At 29.8% G+C, this 21274-nt stretch overlaps 2 protein-coding genes and 1 pseudogene across 2 annotated transcripts; 2 read left to right on the forward strand and 1 right to left on the reverse strand.

Moving 5' to 3' along the window:
* The first annotated feature begins 1857 nt into the window (after nt 1-1857).
* On the forward strand, nt 1858-3000 carry LOC126550680 (uncharacterized; annotated as a pseudogene).
* A 6224-nt stretch (nt 3001-9224) lies between these two features.
* Nucleotides 9225-10472, forward strand: LOC126551121 (uncharacterized). Its single transcript, XM_050203893.1, has one exon. The coding sequence runs from the start codon at nt 9225-9227 to the stop codon at nt 10470-10472; it is 1248 nt and encodes a 415-aa protein (XP_050059850.1).
* A 4302-nt stretch (nt 10473-14774) lies between these two features.
* LOC126551122 (uncharacterized) lies at nt 14775-19890 on the reverse strand. The gene is made up of 10 exons (XM_050203895.1): nt 19639-19890; nt 19493-19570; nt 19310-19423; nt 18922-19133; nt 17863-17914; nt 17452-17548; nt 16001-16681; nt 15617-15922; nt 15399-15515; nt 14775-15298 (listed from the first exon to the last, which is right to left on the reverse strand). The coding sequence occupies exons 2-10, from the start codon at nt 19541-19543 to the stop codon at nt 14775-14777; spliced, it is 2154 nt and encodes a 717-aa protein (XP_050059852.1). The 5' UTR covers nt 19544-19570; nt 19639-19890.
* Between the last annotated feature and the right edge of the window lie 1384 nt (nt 19891-21274).

Raw genomic sequence — 21274 nt, forward strand, 5'->3', positions numbered from 1 at the left:
ACTGAAGGTGGTAGATGAAGAAAAAAACAGATCATTTCGACTGTTACTAATAACCGATGATGAAATTTCTCATTTTACCTACATCTCTAATTTTTCCCGACTTGTGCGATCACAGAAAACCCAACATAATGGACGTGCTGTATTTTAAAACGATGCTTTACATCGTTCGAACCTCTAAATATTAATAAATACGAATTAAATGAGCGCATACGATTTGAAGAACACAAGTTAATATGCGGAACACATAAACCAATTTTACCTCGAATGCCTGCTCCTGGATCGATATTAGAATTCGACGCATGGAAAAAAACTCAACGACATCCGATAGTTATATATGCAGATTTTGAAGCAATACTAAAAAAATCAGATGAAAAATGTGGAAACAATACAAAAGCTATTCAAAAACACGAGGCCATGAGTTATGGTTTTATGGTTAAAGCAAATAACGACGTTCCCGCAGAACTGCTTGAACAATTTAATATTCCAACTTCACCTATAATTTTTCGTGGCGATGAAGATAATCAGAATGTGGGTGAACATTTTGTGAAGAGAATCGTTTAAATAGCTGAAAACATTGAAAAATTACTACAAACCAACATACCAATAACCTTTACTACAGAACAACAACAAGCACATAATTTATGTAAAAACGGTTTCTCTGTGGGGAACCATAAAGTTGCTGATCACTGTCACTTATCGGGTAAATTTCGACAAACATTGTGTAATACCTGCAACCTCAAGCTTCAAACACCAAATTTTGTACCATGTTTTTTTCACAATTTATCGAATTATGATGCACATTTTATTGTAACTGAACTCGGTCTCGATGTGAAAAAAATTTCTGTTATACCAAACAGTGAAGAAAAATTCATCTCATTTTCAAAACACGTTTCCAACAACTTTTCAATACGGTTCATCGACACATTAAGATTTATGGCTTCAAGTTTATCAACACTCTCGGACGATTTATTACACCAGGGTTCGAAAAGTTTAGAGAAACAGCTAAACATTTTAATACCGCAGACTTGCCACTCGTTACTCGTAAAGGTGTTTACCCTTATGAGTATACGGATGGTTGGAACAAGCTGGAGCAAACCAATTTACCAGAGAAAGCAGATTTCTACAGTACACTAACAGAATCAAATATACAAGAAGAAGATTATGAACATGCAAAAAACTGTTTGGAGTCACTTTGGATGCAAGACTTTGGGTGAATACAGTGATCTATATCTGAAAATTGATGTTTATTGTTGGCTGACGTGTTTGAGAACTTCAGAGACCTATGTTTAACCACATACTGTTTGGACCCATCTTTTTACTATACATCACCAGGATTCTCCTTTGATTGTATGTTAAAATATACCAGAGTCAAATTAGAGTTACTCACAGAGTATGATATGCTGTTGATGATTGAAAAGGGTAATTATAATAATTATATATAAAAATTTACATTTATAATATATAATTTTTTTATAGGAATTCGAGGCGGTTTGACATAAGCAAGTATGAGGTATGCTAAAGCTAATAATGAAAAGACCCTAGATTATGATCCAACAAAGTCCAAATCATGGTTAATTTATCAAGATTGTAAGTATACATATACATATATTTTAATTATTTTTAATATTAATTATTTTTTTAGGTAATAATCTATACGGTTGGGCAATGTCACAAAAACATGCCCTATGGTGGTTTTAAGTGGGTTGAACCTAAACTAGAAGGGCTGAATGATTTGAACGATACATCACCCATCGGACGGATATATGAAGTTGACATTACTTATCCGAAAGAACTCCATGATAAACACAACGACTTACCTTTCCTACCACAAAACGGTATCCCAGCTGGTTCAAAAAGTAAAAAACTCATGGCAACACTTAAGTCGAAAAAAAACTATATTATTCATTACCGAAACCTCCAACAAGCTATAGCCAATGGACTCATAGTTGAAAAAGTAAATGTATAAATGTTTTTATTTTACATTTATAATATAATTATTTTTTATTATAGGTTCATAGAGTAGTTCAGTTTAATCAATCGCCATGGCTGGCTCCATACATAGCACTAAACACAGAGATGCGAAAAAAAGCAGCAAATTACTTTGAGAAAGACTTTTTCAAACTTTTAAATAATGCGGTTTTTGGAAAAACCATGGAGTCTATGAGGAAAAGAATAAAAATGGAACTGGTGTCTAGTGATCGTCGTTTACAAAAACTGATAAATCAGTCAACATTCAAACACTGTACCACATACAATGAAACTCTAAATGCAGTTGCATTAGAAAACAAAATCATTGATTTTTGTAAACCTATTTATATATGTAAATTACATTTATTTTAAATTTTTTATCAGGTTTTGCAGTGCTGGAAATTTCTAAGTATTTAATGTATGACTATCACTATAACGTAATGCAGAAACATTATGATGATAAAATTGAGCTCATGTATACAGATACAGGTAAATTATTATTATTATTAATTTATTTTTTAGTTTCATTGGTATTAATTTAATTTATTATTTTAGATTCATTGGTGTACTATATTCAAACTGATGATTTTTACAATGATCTGTTGAACAATCCAAACTTGTTGAATCGAATGGACACTGCAAATCTACCCCGTGACCACCCGTGTTACATTGCTGAGAGAAAGAAGATTCCTGGGTTATTTTCTGATGAAACCGATGGACGTATTATGAGAAGTTTGTGCTCTCCGTGCAAAGTCCTACGCTTACATTTTAGAAGATAATGAGAAAATCAAAGCAAAAGGAATCCGTGGACATGTTGTTAGAAACCATATGACCTTTCAAGATCATAAACGGTGTTTGTTTGGTGATACCAGTTTGGAAGTAACAACGTCAAACGTCTCTATTCGTTCATTCAAACACAAATTAAAGACCATCAAATCCGATAAATTAACTTATAACAGTTTTGATGATAAAAGGGTTATACTTGAAGACAAAGTACACACCCTAGCTCATGGACACTATTCTATAGAGTGAGTATATAAATATATATATTTTAATTATTTTTTAATTAATAATTTTGAATTTTATAGGGAGGAACTCGAAGCAGAACTAGATAGTTAGTTTTTTGTAAATACTAATGTATATATTTTTTGTAAAGATTATGCCTGTATGTATAATTTTTTTATACTTGTTTAATTTTTGTAAATATTTTTTCTATGTCATATTTTGTACTTGTATATTTTACTTTAAACCATTTTCTTTGTCAATATTATAGTTAGTAGTATATATTTGTAAAGATTATTTCTGTATGTATAATTTTTCCTATATCATATTTTTGTACTTGTATATTTTACTTTAAACCATTTTCTTTGATAGTTAGTATGGTATAGAAATAAAACTCAATTTTGAAATAAAAAAACATGATTACAATTTTTATGAATTATTTACAAACCATTTTCTTAAAGCAAACACTTTATAAAATGTACAATATTTAGGATTTAAGTCCTTATGAAAGATACAACAAGGTAAATTTTCTTCATCACATATTTGATCCAGTCGAGGACACCCAAGTCTTCAATGTTGATAACTGCAACGTGTGGTATATACTCTATAAGTAGTTGTTTTTTCTGTTCGCCTTTGGTGTAAATACAGTCAAACTTTAACGAATTCAATATTCTGCCAAGTTCTTCATACTCAATATCACCATAATCTATAGATAGCTGATGAAAATTTTGTAGCCACTTGTTAGTTTTTTCGACGTTTATTATCTTGATTAGATTTTGAATTTTTAAAAATCCAGTGTTGAGTAGCCCATGTTTCTGTGTCTACATAGACATCTCTTTAATCATATATTTGTTATTCGCTCCAAGAATGTATTGAATGTCAATGATGCCTGTAGACATTATGATTTGTCTTTAAAATAAGTTTCAATAGTATCGAGTTGACTATGTATAGCAGGTAATGTTTTTTTCAAATCGTTTACAGCTTCTAGAATAGTTTGTAATGTAACTTCAGCTTTATCATATGCTCTGTTATATCTAAACACGTTAATTCCAACTTTTCTGTTTGTTCTTCTTGTAATTGAATAGATGTATGATTTCTTCAATTAAATGTTCAATTTTATTTATTTATCCGAATATGATTTAATCGAATGTTCAAGATTTGAATTAATTTTTTTATTTCACCAGACTGAGAACTACCGAAAACGTTCATAGTAGAAACTCAACTAAAGTTATTTCTAGTGTCACTTATATTTATCCAACTATTATGTGTATTGTCAAACCCCAGCCACTTTACAAATATCTGTGTCCCCTTCCTACGAATAATTTTTTCGATTAAATATTCGTTTGGGTAATTTGTTTACAATTTCCTCAGAGTAAAAAACAGCCAGCAATTGGTTTTCCTGTAAAATCTTGTAATTGATATATAATAGCATGGTTGATTATTTTGATAATTTTGAAATTTCCGCAGACCAACTAGGTAAATAACATTTTGTAAATAAACTTTTATATGTAATTATACGACGTAATCACCAATTTTTTAAACTATTTTTTCTATTAATAATTTTGCGTGTTTTGTAAAATTGGATTTATTATGATTTTGAATTTCCGTTAGTGCTACTTGTGGTAATGTCAATTGTTTGTTTTATGATTTGGTTTTGTGGTTAAATTTGCTATTAAATCAACTTTTATAAGGTACATATATACATAGCAACGGTCAGTACGAACGTCAATCTTTACAACCATTTTAATTACTTGTTACATGTAATTTTGTCTTTATTTTTATGATATTTGTCTTTAATAGTTTTGTGATTACGTTTGGCGTTGGATGTTTTTTTTAGTTTTTGGTTGTCATTATATATAGGATGTAAGGTCTAAAAATAACTTGTAAGTGTCATTGTCTTATTGTATTTTCGTTTTTAGTTTATTCTTGTGTTTTGATTTTGTGTTTGTTTAAAGTTCAAATATCATGTGTTCACCTTTAATATGTACATATAGTTAAAAATCCCTAAATAGAAAGCACAATTGTATGAGTATTGAACGGTTGCATGTAGATTTTAATTGCATTTGTCTTGCTTTTCTCTGCTTTAATGTTCGATTTTATTTGTATTTGATTTTTACTGTTACGTTCTAAACTCCAAAGTTATGGTCACTTTATCCTTTGACCGCCATTACCAGTTTCGATATTGGTGTTTTGATATTTTTGAATGTTATATTGTTTTTTTGCTATGATTGTTGCTATATTACCTTTTCGTTTGACATTTCCTTTTTTTTTGTTTTTGTTTTTGTTGAAATCAGCTTGTGTAGTCATCCATGTTCTCTGTTTGTTTATTATACTCATTAATCAATGAAGGTAAAATAGAAATCCAATGTATGAACCTCGTGCAGTAAAATCTTAAACATTTTTTTTTTATGTCGGGTGAAGCGTTCTACAATACATGCTTTCATGGTGCTATACGTTGAATATTTGTATGTTATATCATTTATCGAATGTTTGTATATAAAATTCTTTTCGTTCAAGCTGTAGTAGTTTTGGTGAACGTTGAGTAGTATTTCGACATTGCATTTGAAACTTCTTTTAGCAGTTTTTGATTTTAATGCTATCGCCCATGCAAATTTGTTAAAACAGTCTATGACGCATAGAATATATTGTAACTTATTTTTTTTCGAATATGGTATCATTTCAACCAGATCAGCTTGCCATAGATCATTTTTCCGTATACATTAACTATACGTCTTATAGAATTTTTTCTAGCAGGTTTGTGTAGTTCAAATGCGATATCTCGCTTAGACATTTGGTATACGTTGTATGTAACCAGCTTAGCGTAATTCTTCGAAAATTGATAGTATTTCGTTGGGAAACACCTGTATTGCCAGCAGCTTTTGATGCTAATAGTAGTTTTAAACGGGAAACCAATTCATTCGGATCGTTCCAATATTTGAAGTGTGTTTCTGTAATTGTACAGATAGTCCACTACCAGATGGAAATAATGTTGTGATTATATCTCTGTATTTATTACCGCCTTTTTTAATTTGTTTGCTGTTTGACGTTAAATGAGCTGATGTTTGAATTAATATAGATTTATATGTTTTTAAATCGTTTTCGGTATATAATTTCGGGGCTTTTGAAAATATTAAACTACAGAGACCCTGTGTTAACGGGTATGTAGTATCATCAACAATTATCGTATTTCCAACAAGTTTGATTTCTTTTTTACCTAAACGTACCGTTTTATTAGGTTGTAATTTAGGACCATACGTCTTGTCTATGCTGTATGAATCTAACAATTCATCTATTTGATAAAAATGTAAATCTTCAGTGTTGTCTATAGTTTTATCCAAAGTAGATTTTTGTATTTCGTTTAACGGATCGATAATCGGTTTAAATGTTTCTGTTACTATCGATTGAATATCGGCTTTTCCTTGTTTTAATGCAATATATTTTCGTTTAATATTTTCTTTTGCTTTTATCAATTCTTCGAGTACTTCACCACTGGCGTCCATGATCGTGAATGAGATGTTTTTTAAAAAACGTAAGTTTATATAATAACAAACGTGTCGAAGCCGTGACGATAACGCCCATTATCGCGTTCACACTCTTTGTTTATTACGATAAAGTTGAACCTCCCCTTACGCCAACACGATGTACAGAAATCTTTAAATTCTGTATACGACATGTCACCAGAGCAATGCTCCATGTAAACATGTTTTAAATTAGTTTCATCTTGTTTAAATAAACGATAAGGTTAGCGTTATCACGCAAAGTTGTTTTGGTACTCTTGAATAACTCTGAGCTAGATAGCACACATCTATAAGGTTATGCCTTCCCCTTGCAAAGATTGATCTACATACTCCTTGCCCCTCTGTCAAAATATCGTCTAGAATACACAGAGTTTGGTAGGGCTTTTTCAGGTTCAATAACTTGTTCGTTTTCGTAGAACGTAAATAATTGTACTCCTTCGATATCTGATAAGATATTACTCAACATTTTATATTTCGGTTGATCCAGAGTTTTCGAATATATGTAAACGTTGTGAAATCTTATTCCATTTATATTAGTTAATAATGCAAACATAAAATTCGGTTTTCCACAGCCGGACGGACCCACAATAAGCGCACGTATCGTATTGGGTAGAAGCGGACCGTGTCTATAATTTTGAAACGAAGTAGGTGGATCTACGTTCTCAACTGTAAGCTCGGTTTCTTGTTTAATGAATTTCATTTTGATATAAATATCTATGTTGTGATGAGAATGTCATCAGTACACAATGTCACTCGCTCGAAGAAGCAACAAGAATAAAGGTGGTGGGCTTATTAACACGCTTATAAACAAATTACCGGTCGAACTTCACGTGCCTGGTAAGTTTATTAAATCCGATATTATCATAATAATAATAATAATATTTTAATTTTTTTGTAGGTTATCAATACTGTGGACCTGGTACAAAATTGAAAAAACGTTTAGTTCGTGGTGATAAAGGTATAAACCCGTTAGACGCTGCGTGTAGAGACCACGATATCGCATACGAACGTAGTAACTCTATCGCCGATCGTAACGAAGCTGATCATATATTAGAACAGCGAGCCTGGGAAAGGTTCAAATCGAAAGATTCTGGTTTAAAAGAAAAAGCTGTAGCTTGGGGTGTGACTACCGCCATGAAGGCAAAACGTAAAGTTGGTGGTGGTTGTGATTGTGGGTTTAAAGCAGCGGTTAAAGCATAACTAAAAACGTTTTAAAGAAAAATGTCGGTGAAAAAAATTTAATGAAATTAACAAAAAAGTGTGTAGCCGTCGCACGAAAAACATTTAAATCTACAAAGACAAAAGTTCCGAGAATAGTAAACATTCCGAAAAAAGGCGGTGCATTACCACTTATTCCGATTTTCGCTGGCTTATCAGCTCTAGGCGCTCTGACTGGTGGAGTTGCCAACGTTGTTAAGGTGGCTAATGAATTTAAGAGGAACGTTCCATCACATTTGGGAAATGGTTTATACCTGACGCCATATAAAGGCAACTCGTACAAAATAGGCGATGGTCTATATATCACACCATATAAAAATGGTGGTGGGAGAGTAAAGACGAAAAAAAACTAATATCTACGTTACCCAAGAGAGCGTTGTACGATTTCGAACTAATAAAAATCGCACGTTTGTTGAAAATACCACATTCATCCGGCGTGTTTACTAGAGATAAGTTGCCCGTTCGTCCTAAACGATTTGAATCGGCGATTGTTAACTTGGACACTGAAAACGGTACAGGTACGCATTGGGTAGCGTATAAAAAAATCGGAAAAAAAGTAAAATATTACGACAGCTTTGGAAATTTAGCATCTCCGCTAGAAGTACAGTAATATTTTCAAGGATGCGATATTAATTACAATTACAACACAGAGCAGAGATTTAATACATCAAACTGTGGACACTTGTGTATACAATTTTTATCATGTACACGATAACGTTAAACGGGAACTCGAGTGAACTGTCATGCGATATTTTTCCGCCCATAGAGGTATAAAATACAGCACATTTATGTCTTTTGAGCTTGCTAACAAATAATTCAATTCCAAACATAGAACCTGGTTGCAATACCATAGGTTTTCGGAATATGATTGGACAAGTTGAAAACGTAATTATACCTACTGGAACGTATGAGTTGGAAGATTTAGAGTTTGTTATAAACAAGTTGAAGCCTGACTATATAACTTTTTTCGAATTAAAATCAGATGGTAACACGTTAAAGTGTATGATATCCTGTAGCCATGAGATTGACTTTTCAATCGAAAACAGTATAGCAACATTATTAGTATTTAGAAATGTTGTATATACTACTGGTACTACACACAAATCTGAAAATACAGTCAACATAATGAAAATAAACTGTATAAAAATAGAGTGCAACTTAATAACCAACTCATTTTGTGACGGATCGCCGAGTCAGATTATACATGAATTTTATCCGACTGTTGCTGTGGGCTATAAAATTGTTGAAGTGCCTAGACATTTAGTTTTTTATGGTCTTAATACTACTTCTATAAGTAAAGTTGAAATCAAACTAAAAGATCATAAAGATCGATTGATAAATTTACGTTGTGAACCAATTACGATTCGATTACAAATAACACACGGATAAGATGGCGCTCAAGTTTAATATAAATCCTACTGTAATAAAAAAACCCGTCATTAAAGTAACTGCAGTTAAGAAGTCAACACCTATATCTAAACCGAAAAATAACTTGGATTTTCTTCGTTCACTACAATAATGGATGACACATATTTAGATGTAACGGCCGGTTATGTCGACGATTGTAAAATAACTCAAATGCAATATCATTCGTTCACACCGTATTCAAACACGTCTTTTTCATACAATGATGAAATTAGAATAAATATTCAAAATATGGAATCTTACACTCTACCGTGTGAAAGTTATATTTACATTGAAGGAAAGCTAAGAAAACCTTTAGATTCTGAAGGAGACGTACGTTTTTCGAATAATGGTTTGGCATTTTTATTCTCCGAAATGCGATATGAAATAAATGGAATAGAAATACAAAAATTGAAATCACCCGGAGTGTCGTCTTGCCTGAAAGCATACTGTTCATATACACCAAGTGACTTGAATACGTTAGACAATTGTGCTTGGGACTCGGGCTTGGACGGCGAAGATAATAACAATTTTATGAGCAACGATGTATTTACCGGTTGTATACCTCTAAAACATTTATTCGGATTTTGCGAAGATTATAAAAAAATATTACTAAATTGCAATCAACAACTGATTTTAAATCGCTCGTCTACCGATTTAGACGCATTACGTATGACGCAAACCATGACCCCCGAAAACGTTGAAAAAAATAAAAAAATTACGATTGAATTGATTAAAGTGATATGGAAGATGCCTATAATCAGAGTTAATGATAAAGAAAAATTAAAACTGTTGAAAGTGATAGATTCACGTAAAACGTTATCATGTGCGTTCAGAACCTGGGATCTATGTGAATATCCTGTACTACCTAGAAACACTTCACATTCATGGACGATAAAGTCTAGCAGCTTGCTTGAAAAACCAAGATTTATTTTGTTTGGATTACAAACAGATAGAAAAAAAAATATAGAAAACGACGCTGGGCGCTTTGACCACTGCCAACTAAAAAATCTTAAGGTACACTTAAATTCTGAAGTGTTTCCATATGAAGACTTTCGTGCTGATTTTAAAAATAATACCATCAGCTTACTGTATAAAGCCTATACAGACTTTCAAAAATCGTATTACGAGAGAGATTATTCTGAACCATTGTTATCAAAAAATGTTTTTCAAACATATGTTCCAATCGTCGTTGTCGATTTATCGCATCAGAATGATAACGTAAAAGCATCGACCATAGACCTACGAGTAGAATTTGAAACGGATACGGTTATTCCTGAGAAAACTGCAGCTTATTGTTTAATTTTACATGATCAGATTACAACTTATAACCCGTTTAGCGGTGATGTTAGAAAACTGTGATTTTTATACATAAATATGTATATTATTTCTATTTGTAATTATTTTTTTATACCTTGTAAATATATTATTTTTACTTTGTAAATATTTTTATTACCTTATTATTAATAAATAAAAAGAAAACTTTTTTTTTTAAAAAATAACAGTTGTTTTTATTTTACACAAATACTATACAAATTTTATACAAAAATATTTTTACACAAAAGTACATTAAACAGTGTGTCGTCTTTTGGGTAGTGAGTTGGTAGTATTGTATTGCGGTCCGTATGGTCCATCGTTTTCGTCTGTATAAGTATTGTATTGCGGTCCGTATGGTCCATCGTTTTCGTCTGTATAAGTATTGTATTGCGGGCTGTATGGTCCATCGTTTTCGTCTGTACAGCTTGTCTGTGATGGAGGTTAGATATCAGAAAGAATTTCCTAAAACATGAAATATTAAAATATTTGTTTTTTTATAAAGTAGGTTTTGTTATATTACCTCATTAAATATAGTGTAAAATGATGGCGGTGAAAAAGGTTTCTCGTATCCCTATAAAATATAATATATTAATATTGGTATGAGAAAAATAAAAAAAATATTTTTTTTCTTACCTCATCTTTTTCTAATTCGTCCAACCATCTTTGTGCGATATATGTTAGCTGCATGTAATTGAAGCTGTCTTGTGAAATTGTAGTCATTTACATGTGTTGCAATGCAAATGTTGTTAATGCTTTTCACGCGAATTGTCATATCTTCAAGCGTTCTAGTTTCAACCTTGGTATTTGTTTTAAGTATGATGCGATTTGATTAATTTGCTGTATTACGAGCGGTTTAACGATTTTGGTTTTTCTCTCGATGATCTCGAAAATTGACCACTCTAAATCTTGTAACTTTAATAAGTCGTTACGATTTAACAGTATGCGACATCCGTCTTGAATTTTAACTCTATAATGAGCATATTCTCTCCTGGTACACCATACTAGATATTGTAATTGAATCGGAATCCAAAAATAAATTACGCTTATACTTTTGTGGTTGTTCAAGTATAAATGATAAAATGTTTCCCATAAGTCGGAAAATACGTTTGAGAAAATCGACAGAAATATTTACAAAACGTGATGGTGTTATAATGTGAATCACGGTGTTGAATTCATCTGTCGGATCGAGTCCGATGTTTAAAAACTTGCGAGATGAAAAATCAAGGAAAAAATTACTGCAATCGATTAGGTTAGCCGGTGGTGACGGAGGCACATATGTAAAAACATTCTTCTTGTAAACAGCACGCATGTTTTCAATCGAACCAGCCATATTCAAAAATTTTATCACAAAACAACGCACTTAATCGAACGAAGAGTGGAGATAGACTGATTTCATTTCAGATTTTGAAACACTCACATGTATATTTTATGGTAGGGATTTCTTCTACAGGTTTAAAGTATGCATGTCAGAACATGTTAGATTATTGAATAATACTATTGTTTGTAATGCAGACAAGACTCTACATGCTTGTTATACTATAATTTTTCAAATGGTAATATGCCGGTAATATGTGATAACAACAGGGACAGATAGCGTTATCTGTTGAATATATGATAAAATAGTTCTGTGTATGATAACTGTTGAATATACATTAATATGTGTACGGTAATATAGTATGGTAATATAGTACGGTAATATAGTACGTGTACAATAATATGATAACCATGGCGGGGGTGGCGGTGGGGTGGCGGCGGCGGCGGCTCAGCTACGGCGGCGGCTGGTTAGACGGGTCAGCTGGATAGAGGGCTGGTTAGGTTCCAGAACTCTCATTTTACACCTACTAATTAATCAACTTAAATGTGTTAATATTTGATTTTATACCTCTGCAACGTGCTCTGATACTTTTATTAAATATAATATATAAATTACATTCTGTAGCCGACAATAACCACAACGCTAGGGGGCATAACAAACATCCCTATAATTATGCTAAGGGTGAGCAGTTAAGCAAGTAATGATCGGGTATAGACCAACAATTGGGATCTAAAATGAAAGGTAAAAGATAACTAATCAAAAGGTATCATCACACGTATGCTTTCTACCCGCTAGAAATAATGGCTATATGATTGCTATTTGGTGAAATGTGTGGATGCGTAATTACCACCCGGTAGAATAAACTAGGTACGTAATTACCCACCCGGTAGAAGATTATAGACACATAATTGACGCACGACGTTGCGCGAATGACGCAATGCGTGGGAAGAAGCGGATGCAGGTGCAGATGACCATCAGGGACCAGAAGGTACCGCGGGAGTCCCTGTATGATATATAAGGGGGCCCAGATTAGGCACAATTCAGACGTGATCCACCAGAGTTAGAGCAAGCACCTTCACGTCACCCAGTTTAATATTTTATGTCTCCTGGACTTAGAATATTTTTCACAGTTTAATTAAATTAAATAATTGGACACTTAGAATAATTTCGAGAGTTCATTTTATTTCACAAAACCTATCCGATTCGACATCATTCAACTGATTGTACGTGGCACGTTACACCTCGTGAACTTGTTGTCAAGTAAGATAACGCGTCTAATTATAATTAAATATATTAGATTTAAAAAAAATTGCAGTTTCGGGTTCGACAGATCAGGTAAGTAATTCTCCCTTTCACACGTTATTTGATTTGATTTCACGTCCACTTCAATTTTTTTAAATGTAATCAGTTTAGTATATAACCACACATGTACAAATAATACACTTAGCTTATAAATATGTGTTGTAACGAACATATATGTGTAAATAACATCTGTGTTTTACGTTTATTTCAGTTATTACATTTATTTCTATTCGTTTTTAAAAATTATCATCAGAAATCGTCTATATCAAAAAGATCACGTCGTCATACAATATGATTCCATCAATTTTTGTCGCAAAATCAATATTCAGTATTAGACCTTTTAACAAGAAAAGTGTAACGGTTGGATTTTTGGTTAATAAAACGATTTCTGTTATTGTAATACTAGAATGTAATGTTACTAAAAAATTGTTAACCTTCGATTTACTTCAGTGGTGTACACTAATGTGTGATAGCAATTATAGTTAAATAACTAATAATCTACATACTAATTGTAAACACGTGAAAATAACTGATAACATATATTATTCAGTCAATTTAAATCAGTTAACTATTAAATTGCATGTTAATGATCATTTTATTACCTTATCATATACTGATTTACATCGTTTAAAACAATTACAACAATGTATCGACTATCGATTCACATATTGTAGAAAAGCAGAAAAAGTTGGTTTCAAATCAGTCAACTTTTGATACCGTATATTCATTAATTAGAGCAGACATCAATATTCTACCATCATCTTGTCAGCGAAATGATTTTACTAATCAGTATATTCAAAATTTTGACTTTAGCATGTGTTGTATACAGAACGATGATTCTTGTTTTATATATGAAATACTTCAATTCCACAATAATTCACTATCAGATATGATATTATATGATTTAATGACGATTTAAAATAAAATTTGTATTGAACTTTATACCATTATAATTGTTATAATCACTCTAAGAGTTGATTTCAATATTATAGTAAAAAAATAAGATTAATTAATTTTATCAATTTTAATAATTTTATTAAATGTTATAATTTATACTACCAATAAAAAGTTTTTACATAATAATATATTTGCATTTTATTTTTTACTGTTTTTTACAATCTTTCGTTTTGGATCCGATGAACATCGATTCAAAATTGCACGAATAAGTTCATTTATTTTATTTGATATATTTCATTATCAGCAGGATAGTTATTGCAAGTATATAACTTCACACTAGTTTCAGAATGTTTCCATCTATTATAAAAAATCATTATTTAATAATATTCGTAATATGTTTTATTATTTAATCATGTTATAGTTAAATATCAACGATAAAATCCTCAATCTTATTATTTTAATTAGAATTTAATAATTTATTTGTGTTGAATAATAATAGGTAACGGTCAAATTAAAAAAATAATCTGGTGATCAATAAATGATTGTATCGTTGTTGTCAGGGCCGTCCCTACAATTTGCGGGGCCCGGGGCATAACTCTTTTAGCGGGGCCTAAAAAATATGAAGTGCATTACATTCCCGTAACCTCTACCATTGTAATGTGAGCATATGATAAGTATTTTTACTTATTACCTTTACCAGTACTCACCCAAACTACCTTTGTTATCTTTATTAAAATTATTTTGTTTTATACACATAACACATATTTAATAGATATACTCTATATTATAATTAAATTGTAATACATTTTTAACAACAAATATAAAAATAATAACTAAAAATTAATTTTTTTTGACTTAAGATCAGCAAATGTATCAATAATATCATCAAAGTCCATTTCATCTACTATTTCATGTTCAATTGATATTATCGCCAAATTTGTGGTTTTCTCTTGATCTAAAGTAGTAGTTCTAAGGTAATTTTTTATCAATTTTAATTTAGAAAATGATCTCTCGGCTGTTGCTGTTGTTACTGGTAATGTAAGCATAATCCTTAATGCTATAGCAACATTAGAATAAATATTACCAACACTATTGCCAAGAATTTTTTGTAAAACTTGAAGAGGTGAAGTACCTTTTTCTATTATTTCTGAAAGAAGACAAAGTTCATCATACAATTCAGCTCCACTTATGTCCATGTTTTCACCAATTTGTAAGAGGATCTGTAGATCTTGACAACTTTTTAACAATGTATCTGAATCAACAGTAGATAAATTACCAATATCAAAGACAAATCCAAAATAATTGTGAAAATTATCTAATTGAGTGAATCTTTGATTTATTGATACAATTCCTTGATCTAATATTGGTAAAAAAAAAATTATTGACAAACGATTCTTCTTCATTTGTTGAACATGGTATGGGAGAACTTTCATAACTAAACATTTTTTTCTTCAAACTTTTTCTTTTAGGTTTAAACTGTGGAATTATATCGATTTGTTTACAAATATGTATAGCTTCTTCTTTTGCTTCATTAAATCCATTTTCTCGATTTTTAATAAAAAACTCCTTTAGGCCTTTCAAATTATTTACAGCAAAATCAATTGAAATATTTTCATTTTGCAAAGTTTTGCTTATTTTATTATATTATTTAATAAATTATACCATATTACTGAACTTAGCACAAATTCATAGGACATTTCATGTTCAGCAAGAGAAATAGCTTCACTTTTAATTGCTGGTATTTTTGTAGATTCACTTACTTCTACTAGTGCTTCATTTATTTCTTTGAGTTGCATTTTCACTGCCTTTATAGATTCTAATCTACACTCCCATCGAGTCTCAGACAACGGTTTTAAAGTTAAACATTTTAAATACTTTTTCAAAATTTCCCATCGCTCTGTTGAAGCAGAAAATAAAGTGTACAACCTTTGGATCACTCCAAAAAATGTCATAACTTGTGGTATACGATTTGCCATATCTCCTAAAACAATATTTATATATTTATTAATGGCATGCTGTTTACATAAAAAATAATAAAGTACAGTACCAAAAAACTTACCTAATAAGAGATTTAATGAATGAGCACAACATGGCAAGAACAATGCTCTAGGATTTTCATTCAAAATTCTAGCCTGTACTCCTTGTTTATGTCCAACCATATTTGCACCATTGTCATAGCCTTGGCCACGACAATTTGATAAACATATACCTAAATTTGATAACTCTTGCTTTAAAACATCAAATAATCCTAGTCCTGTTTTCAAAGTTATATGTAAAAAGTTTATAAAATATTCGTCCACCGAAACTTTAACATTATTAGAAGTTTTATTTATCTGTACAATTCTAATTATTAACGTTAATTGTTCCTTGTGAGATGCGTCAGGAGTTCCATCAAGCATAATAGTGTAATATTTTGCTTTTTTAATACGTGTTACAATTTCTGTTCTTATTTTACTTTCAATCAAGTGTATTAGTTCAGTTTGTATCCTGGGTCCCAAATAATGTTGATGGATTTCTTTATTTTTTATACTTCGCAAGTGTTCATCCATAGGATTATCAAAACTTGCTATCATTTCAATAAGTTTAAGAAATTTACCATTTGATTTGGTATAAATGGTGCAGTTTTTTCCTCTGAATGCATCATTTTGTCGAGCAAGATAAATAATACAAGCTATTATTCTTTTCAGTACTGTTCTCCAACGGTCTTTTTCTGTTTGAATTTCTTTTTGAAGTTCATTGTCTAAGGTAAACCCGCTATCAATACGTCATGATAATTCCAACCATTGTTGATTAGACTTTTTATGATAAATTGAAGAATCGTGACTTTTTATTCGTTCAGATAAATGTTTCCAATCATTGAAGCCATCAGTAAAACTAGTTTTATTCTTAGGATTTGGAAACAACCGACATGAAAAACAAAACACGACATCCATTTTTATTGAATATATGAGCCATGGCCTAATTACCTTTTCACCATTCGACATAGTCTTGTAATAATATTTTTCTGAGAATGATCTTTGTTCTTTATTTATTGGAAATTTAAAATTTTTTATTTGAATTGCCCTTTTTTTTATAATTAATAAACGATGATGACTATCTATAACTAATGGCCAATTAGATGGGTCTTCCAACTCAAATTGTGCTTGTGTCTAATAAAAATAAAACATACAAATAAATTCATTTATATTAATAATTTAAGTAACATGAAAAAGTACAATATTTGCAGTGAATAAAAAGTGACCAATAATACAAATTTGAATTGTTAAAATAATTTATTTTGTGTATTACATAAGTTAACTTAAAAAGTTAAAAATAAGTTAATATGACACAAATCATATGAGTAATGAAAAATTTAAGGTTCTATAATCTATATATATTATATATTAATATATTTTTTTCTATATTTAATACAACAAGTAATTGAACATTAATAAAAATTTATAAATAAAATTACAAAGATAATTATAATTTGAGTTTTACTCACATTTATGTTTAAGTCATCAATTTTACATAAAGTATTATTAAGAATGAGTTCATTTTGTTCTTCTGTACGGTCATTACAAGGAAATGATTCGGGAGCAATGCAATCTTCAAGAATATCTTGTATCTAAATAAACCAATTAATGAAAATATTACTTATAAGATGACCATATTTTAATTTATATTGCTTAATATATGTTTAAAAATACAAAATAATAATGACTTCACTCAAATTTATAACAATTTATAACGGTTCTATCAACTTTTGTACTTATGTCATCAGTTTTAATACATTAAGTGATAGGTAATTTTAAAATTTTAATTTTTAAAAGTTATAGTTATAATTACATAAAGTATCATTGTATTAATTTTGTATTTCTGCATGGTCATCACAACAAAATGATTCAAGTATAGGTACTTATATATAATTTAAAATGTTACCTCAAAATTAGATGGCTTTTCATGAGAAGACGTGGGTGTTACATTGCTAGAACTAGATGTGTTTATAAATTTTTTATAGAGCCCCTCATTATATTTTTTTCTTGTTCTATTTTGGCTTTTTTTGCTCTTTTTTCATTTCCAGATAAATATTTCCTATATTTATCACGATCTCTTGACATATTGTTTCGTTGCTTAAAACTAGTTTTAAAAAATAAACTATAGTCTGCTAGTTTATAATAATTAATAAAAAAACAAATTATACACTTATTAAACTATAATTAACGTAGTAAAACAAAACCAATATATTATAGAACAATATTATTATTTTTAATATTGTTACAATTTGTTATTAAAACATAAGTTGAATTACTACATTATAATAAACTAGAATTAAAAAAAAAAAAACTTACCAAAAACAGTGAACTTCAAATCATTAATCAATAATATATTTCATCGACTGACGACCATCACCATCATAATTCATAACTATTATTTACTATTTAGTATCGCTGGCAGTCTGGGACTGTCGACTGCACAAGTAATCAGATAGTAAAACCCGTATATTATTATGTACAAATTCTAATTTTAGAAATAGAAAAATATCCCCCATTGGCAGTTTGATAACAATAAATATTATATTATTATACACCGTACAATTTGTTTAGGACACTACACGGTTTAAGATAGTCTATCTTAGACATTATTATACAATAATATTATAAGACAATTCACTTTTAATAATTTTACTAATATCGTACTGACGTCAGTGACGTAGTATAATCCATACAAGTATTTTGTACTTGATTTCATTTAACTAATAATGTAATATTGACAAATAAAAATTTAAACTTAATTTGTAATGAATATGTAAATCGCTGTTCTTAAACACAAAAGAAAACTTAGGATTTTATAAGTGCGTGAGCGCGGGGCCCAAACGAGAAGTCCAAGCCGCGGGGCCCGGGGTATGGGCCCCGCTCGCCCCGGCCTTAGGACGGCCCTGGCTGTTGTTTAGCTATAGTTCATCATTTAATCATTGGTTTTTTTTATTATGGTTTTTACCTTTCAAGTGACGGAATGTCCTTTATAGCACTAGTTTTATAATGTTGGATGACGTAGTAGTCATCGCATTTTGGCGCTACTGGACACCGAATCGTATACGTGTAATTTCCTTCCGTCAATGTTATTGAGTTTGAAACGTTATCTTCAATATTTCCTTTCGAAATTACACTAGCTAAGGCATCCTTGTACGTCTCTATTGATTCTGTTCGCTGCTATACATTCATATATATTTATATTAAAAATGAATGTGTGGTGTGGTGTGTGTGTGTGTGCGTGCGTGCGTGTGTGTGTGTGTGTGTGTGTGTGTGTGTGTGTGTGTGTGTGTGTGTGTGTGTGGGTGTGTGTGTGTGTGTAATATTTAAAAAAATAATACAATACAAATTATTACCTTTCCAGCCTTAGACATTTTAACTTTTGGTTCAGTATCATTTTTTCTTTTTTTATTCTGCATTTTTACCGGTTTTAAAGAAGATGATAGTGTTGATAGCATACTACTTTCATTCTATTATTTAATAATAATATATTAATATCATATACACACATACATAAACAAATAGGTATAGGTACTTACATCATCATTTGAAGAGCTTTCGCCTGCAGATACATTAGTATAGTACGACATATTATTTTTTATATATATTAAATATACCTTAAATAAAAATGATAATCAGTATAAGTTTAATTTTTAATATAACAGATTGTTTAAAAAACATTTACCTGATCAAATTGTGTTACTTGGTTTGTTATCGACTTGTAGCAAACGGATATATTACGGTATGAAACGACGAAACATAAAATTTATAGACAATCTTGAGATTTAACACTAACTATAATCAATGTCTACTGATCACTTATATACAGATTTGTAAGGTTGTGGTATCATATGGTGTGATCATAGTTTTACCTAATCTATAAAATAACTGTGGTAGCGTTGTAATATGGCGTGATCATAGTTTTATCTATTCTATAAAAAAATTACAGTAGTCAAAGTTTAATATAGCGTGATCATATTTTTACCTAATCTATAAAAAATATCTGTGATCAAAGTGAAATATGGCGTGATCACATATCACACCATTGGATCAGACTATAAATCTGGTTCATAATCATTCAATGTTTTTAGACTTATAGTCATTTACAAAGTGCTCTTGAGTAGGTTATAGTCTATTATCCTCAGTCTTTCAGTACTTGTGTAAGTCGCTGATTACAACACTATCATCAAGCAAGGTTTTTGATATTAGTTAGTTTTATTAATAATTAATCTAAATTAAATACAATATTAATTTGAAGAAACAGTTTGATTCTTAATTCATTTTTAATTGATAAACTAAAACCTACTTATTCAACGCAACAACATGGACCGAGGTATTCATCAAACTATGCAGCAAAACAATAAGTAAGATAAAATACAAATATAATTAATTATAAATAAATATGTTTTAATAATTTACAAAATTTCAGTGAAGTAAAAATCAAAATTAATTATGAAATATTTAAAATAAAATGAAAACATACGTATTATATGAAATATAAATAAAATGAATAAAATATAAAAAAATTAAATTGGCTGAATTCAAATTCAATATTTAAAATATATATAATAAAAGTTGTAAAACACGATCAGATTAAAAAATATATGATATAAAATCAAAGTTAAAAATTATTATTTTATTTGAATATTGTTTATATCATTATAGATTAATTAAGCTGCATGGTGAATCTGCTAGTCTTAGTGAATAAATATAAAAGATATGATTGTTTTTATTTTTTTATATATTTTTTAAAAAATAATAAGTTATGTGACTATAAAATATTTATATTATTGATTATAAAAAAAATATGTTTTAATATTTTTCAAAATTTCAGTGAAATAAAAATCAGATGAATAATGAAATATTTAATATCGAATAAATTCATATTACGCATAAATAAAAAAATAAATCAATAAAATATATAAAGTACATTCAATAATCTAATTTTATATAAAATAAAAAATTATGAAATCAGTATTTTATTTTTATTAAAATATATTTTAGTAACATAGATTAAAATAATACTATGATACTATTAATTGATGTTGTTTAATTACAGGCAAAAACCAAAAAATAAAATAATTATAATTGATTTTGAATTCAGCAACTATCAACGTACAGATTTAATACTTATTTCTGCAGCTATATCACAGACTCACGTAAAATCTGAAATTATTCGTCTACGAGGTCGACCTTTAATAATATCACCTGATGGAAGAATAAGATTAATGAATAATTATTCATATATAAAAACTAGAGATTTGCTACTAAAAATTTTTGAAAAGAAACCAGATCAGCTTCAAGTTATATTAAACGAATTA

This window comes from Aphis gossypii, chromosome 3 (genome assembly GCF_020184175.1).
Source record: "Aphis gossypii isolate Hap1 chromosome 3, ASM2018417v2, whole genome shotgun sequence".
Taxonomy (NCBI): domain Eukaryota; kingdom Metazoa; phylum Arthropoda; class Insecta; order Hemiptera; family Aphididae; genus Aphis; species Aphis gossypii.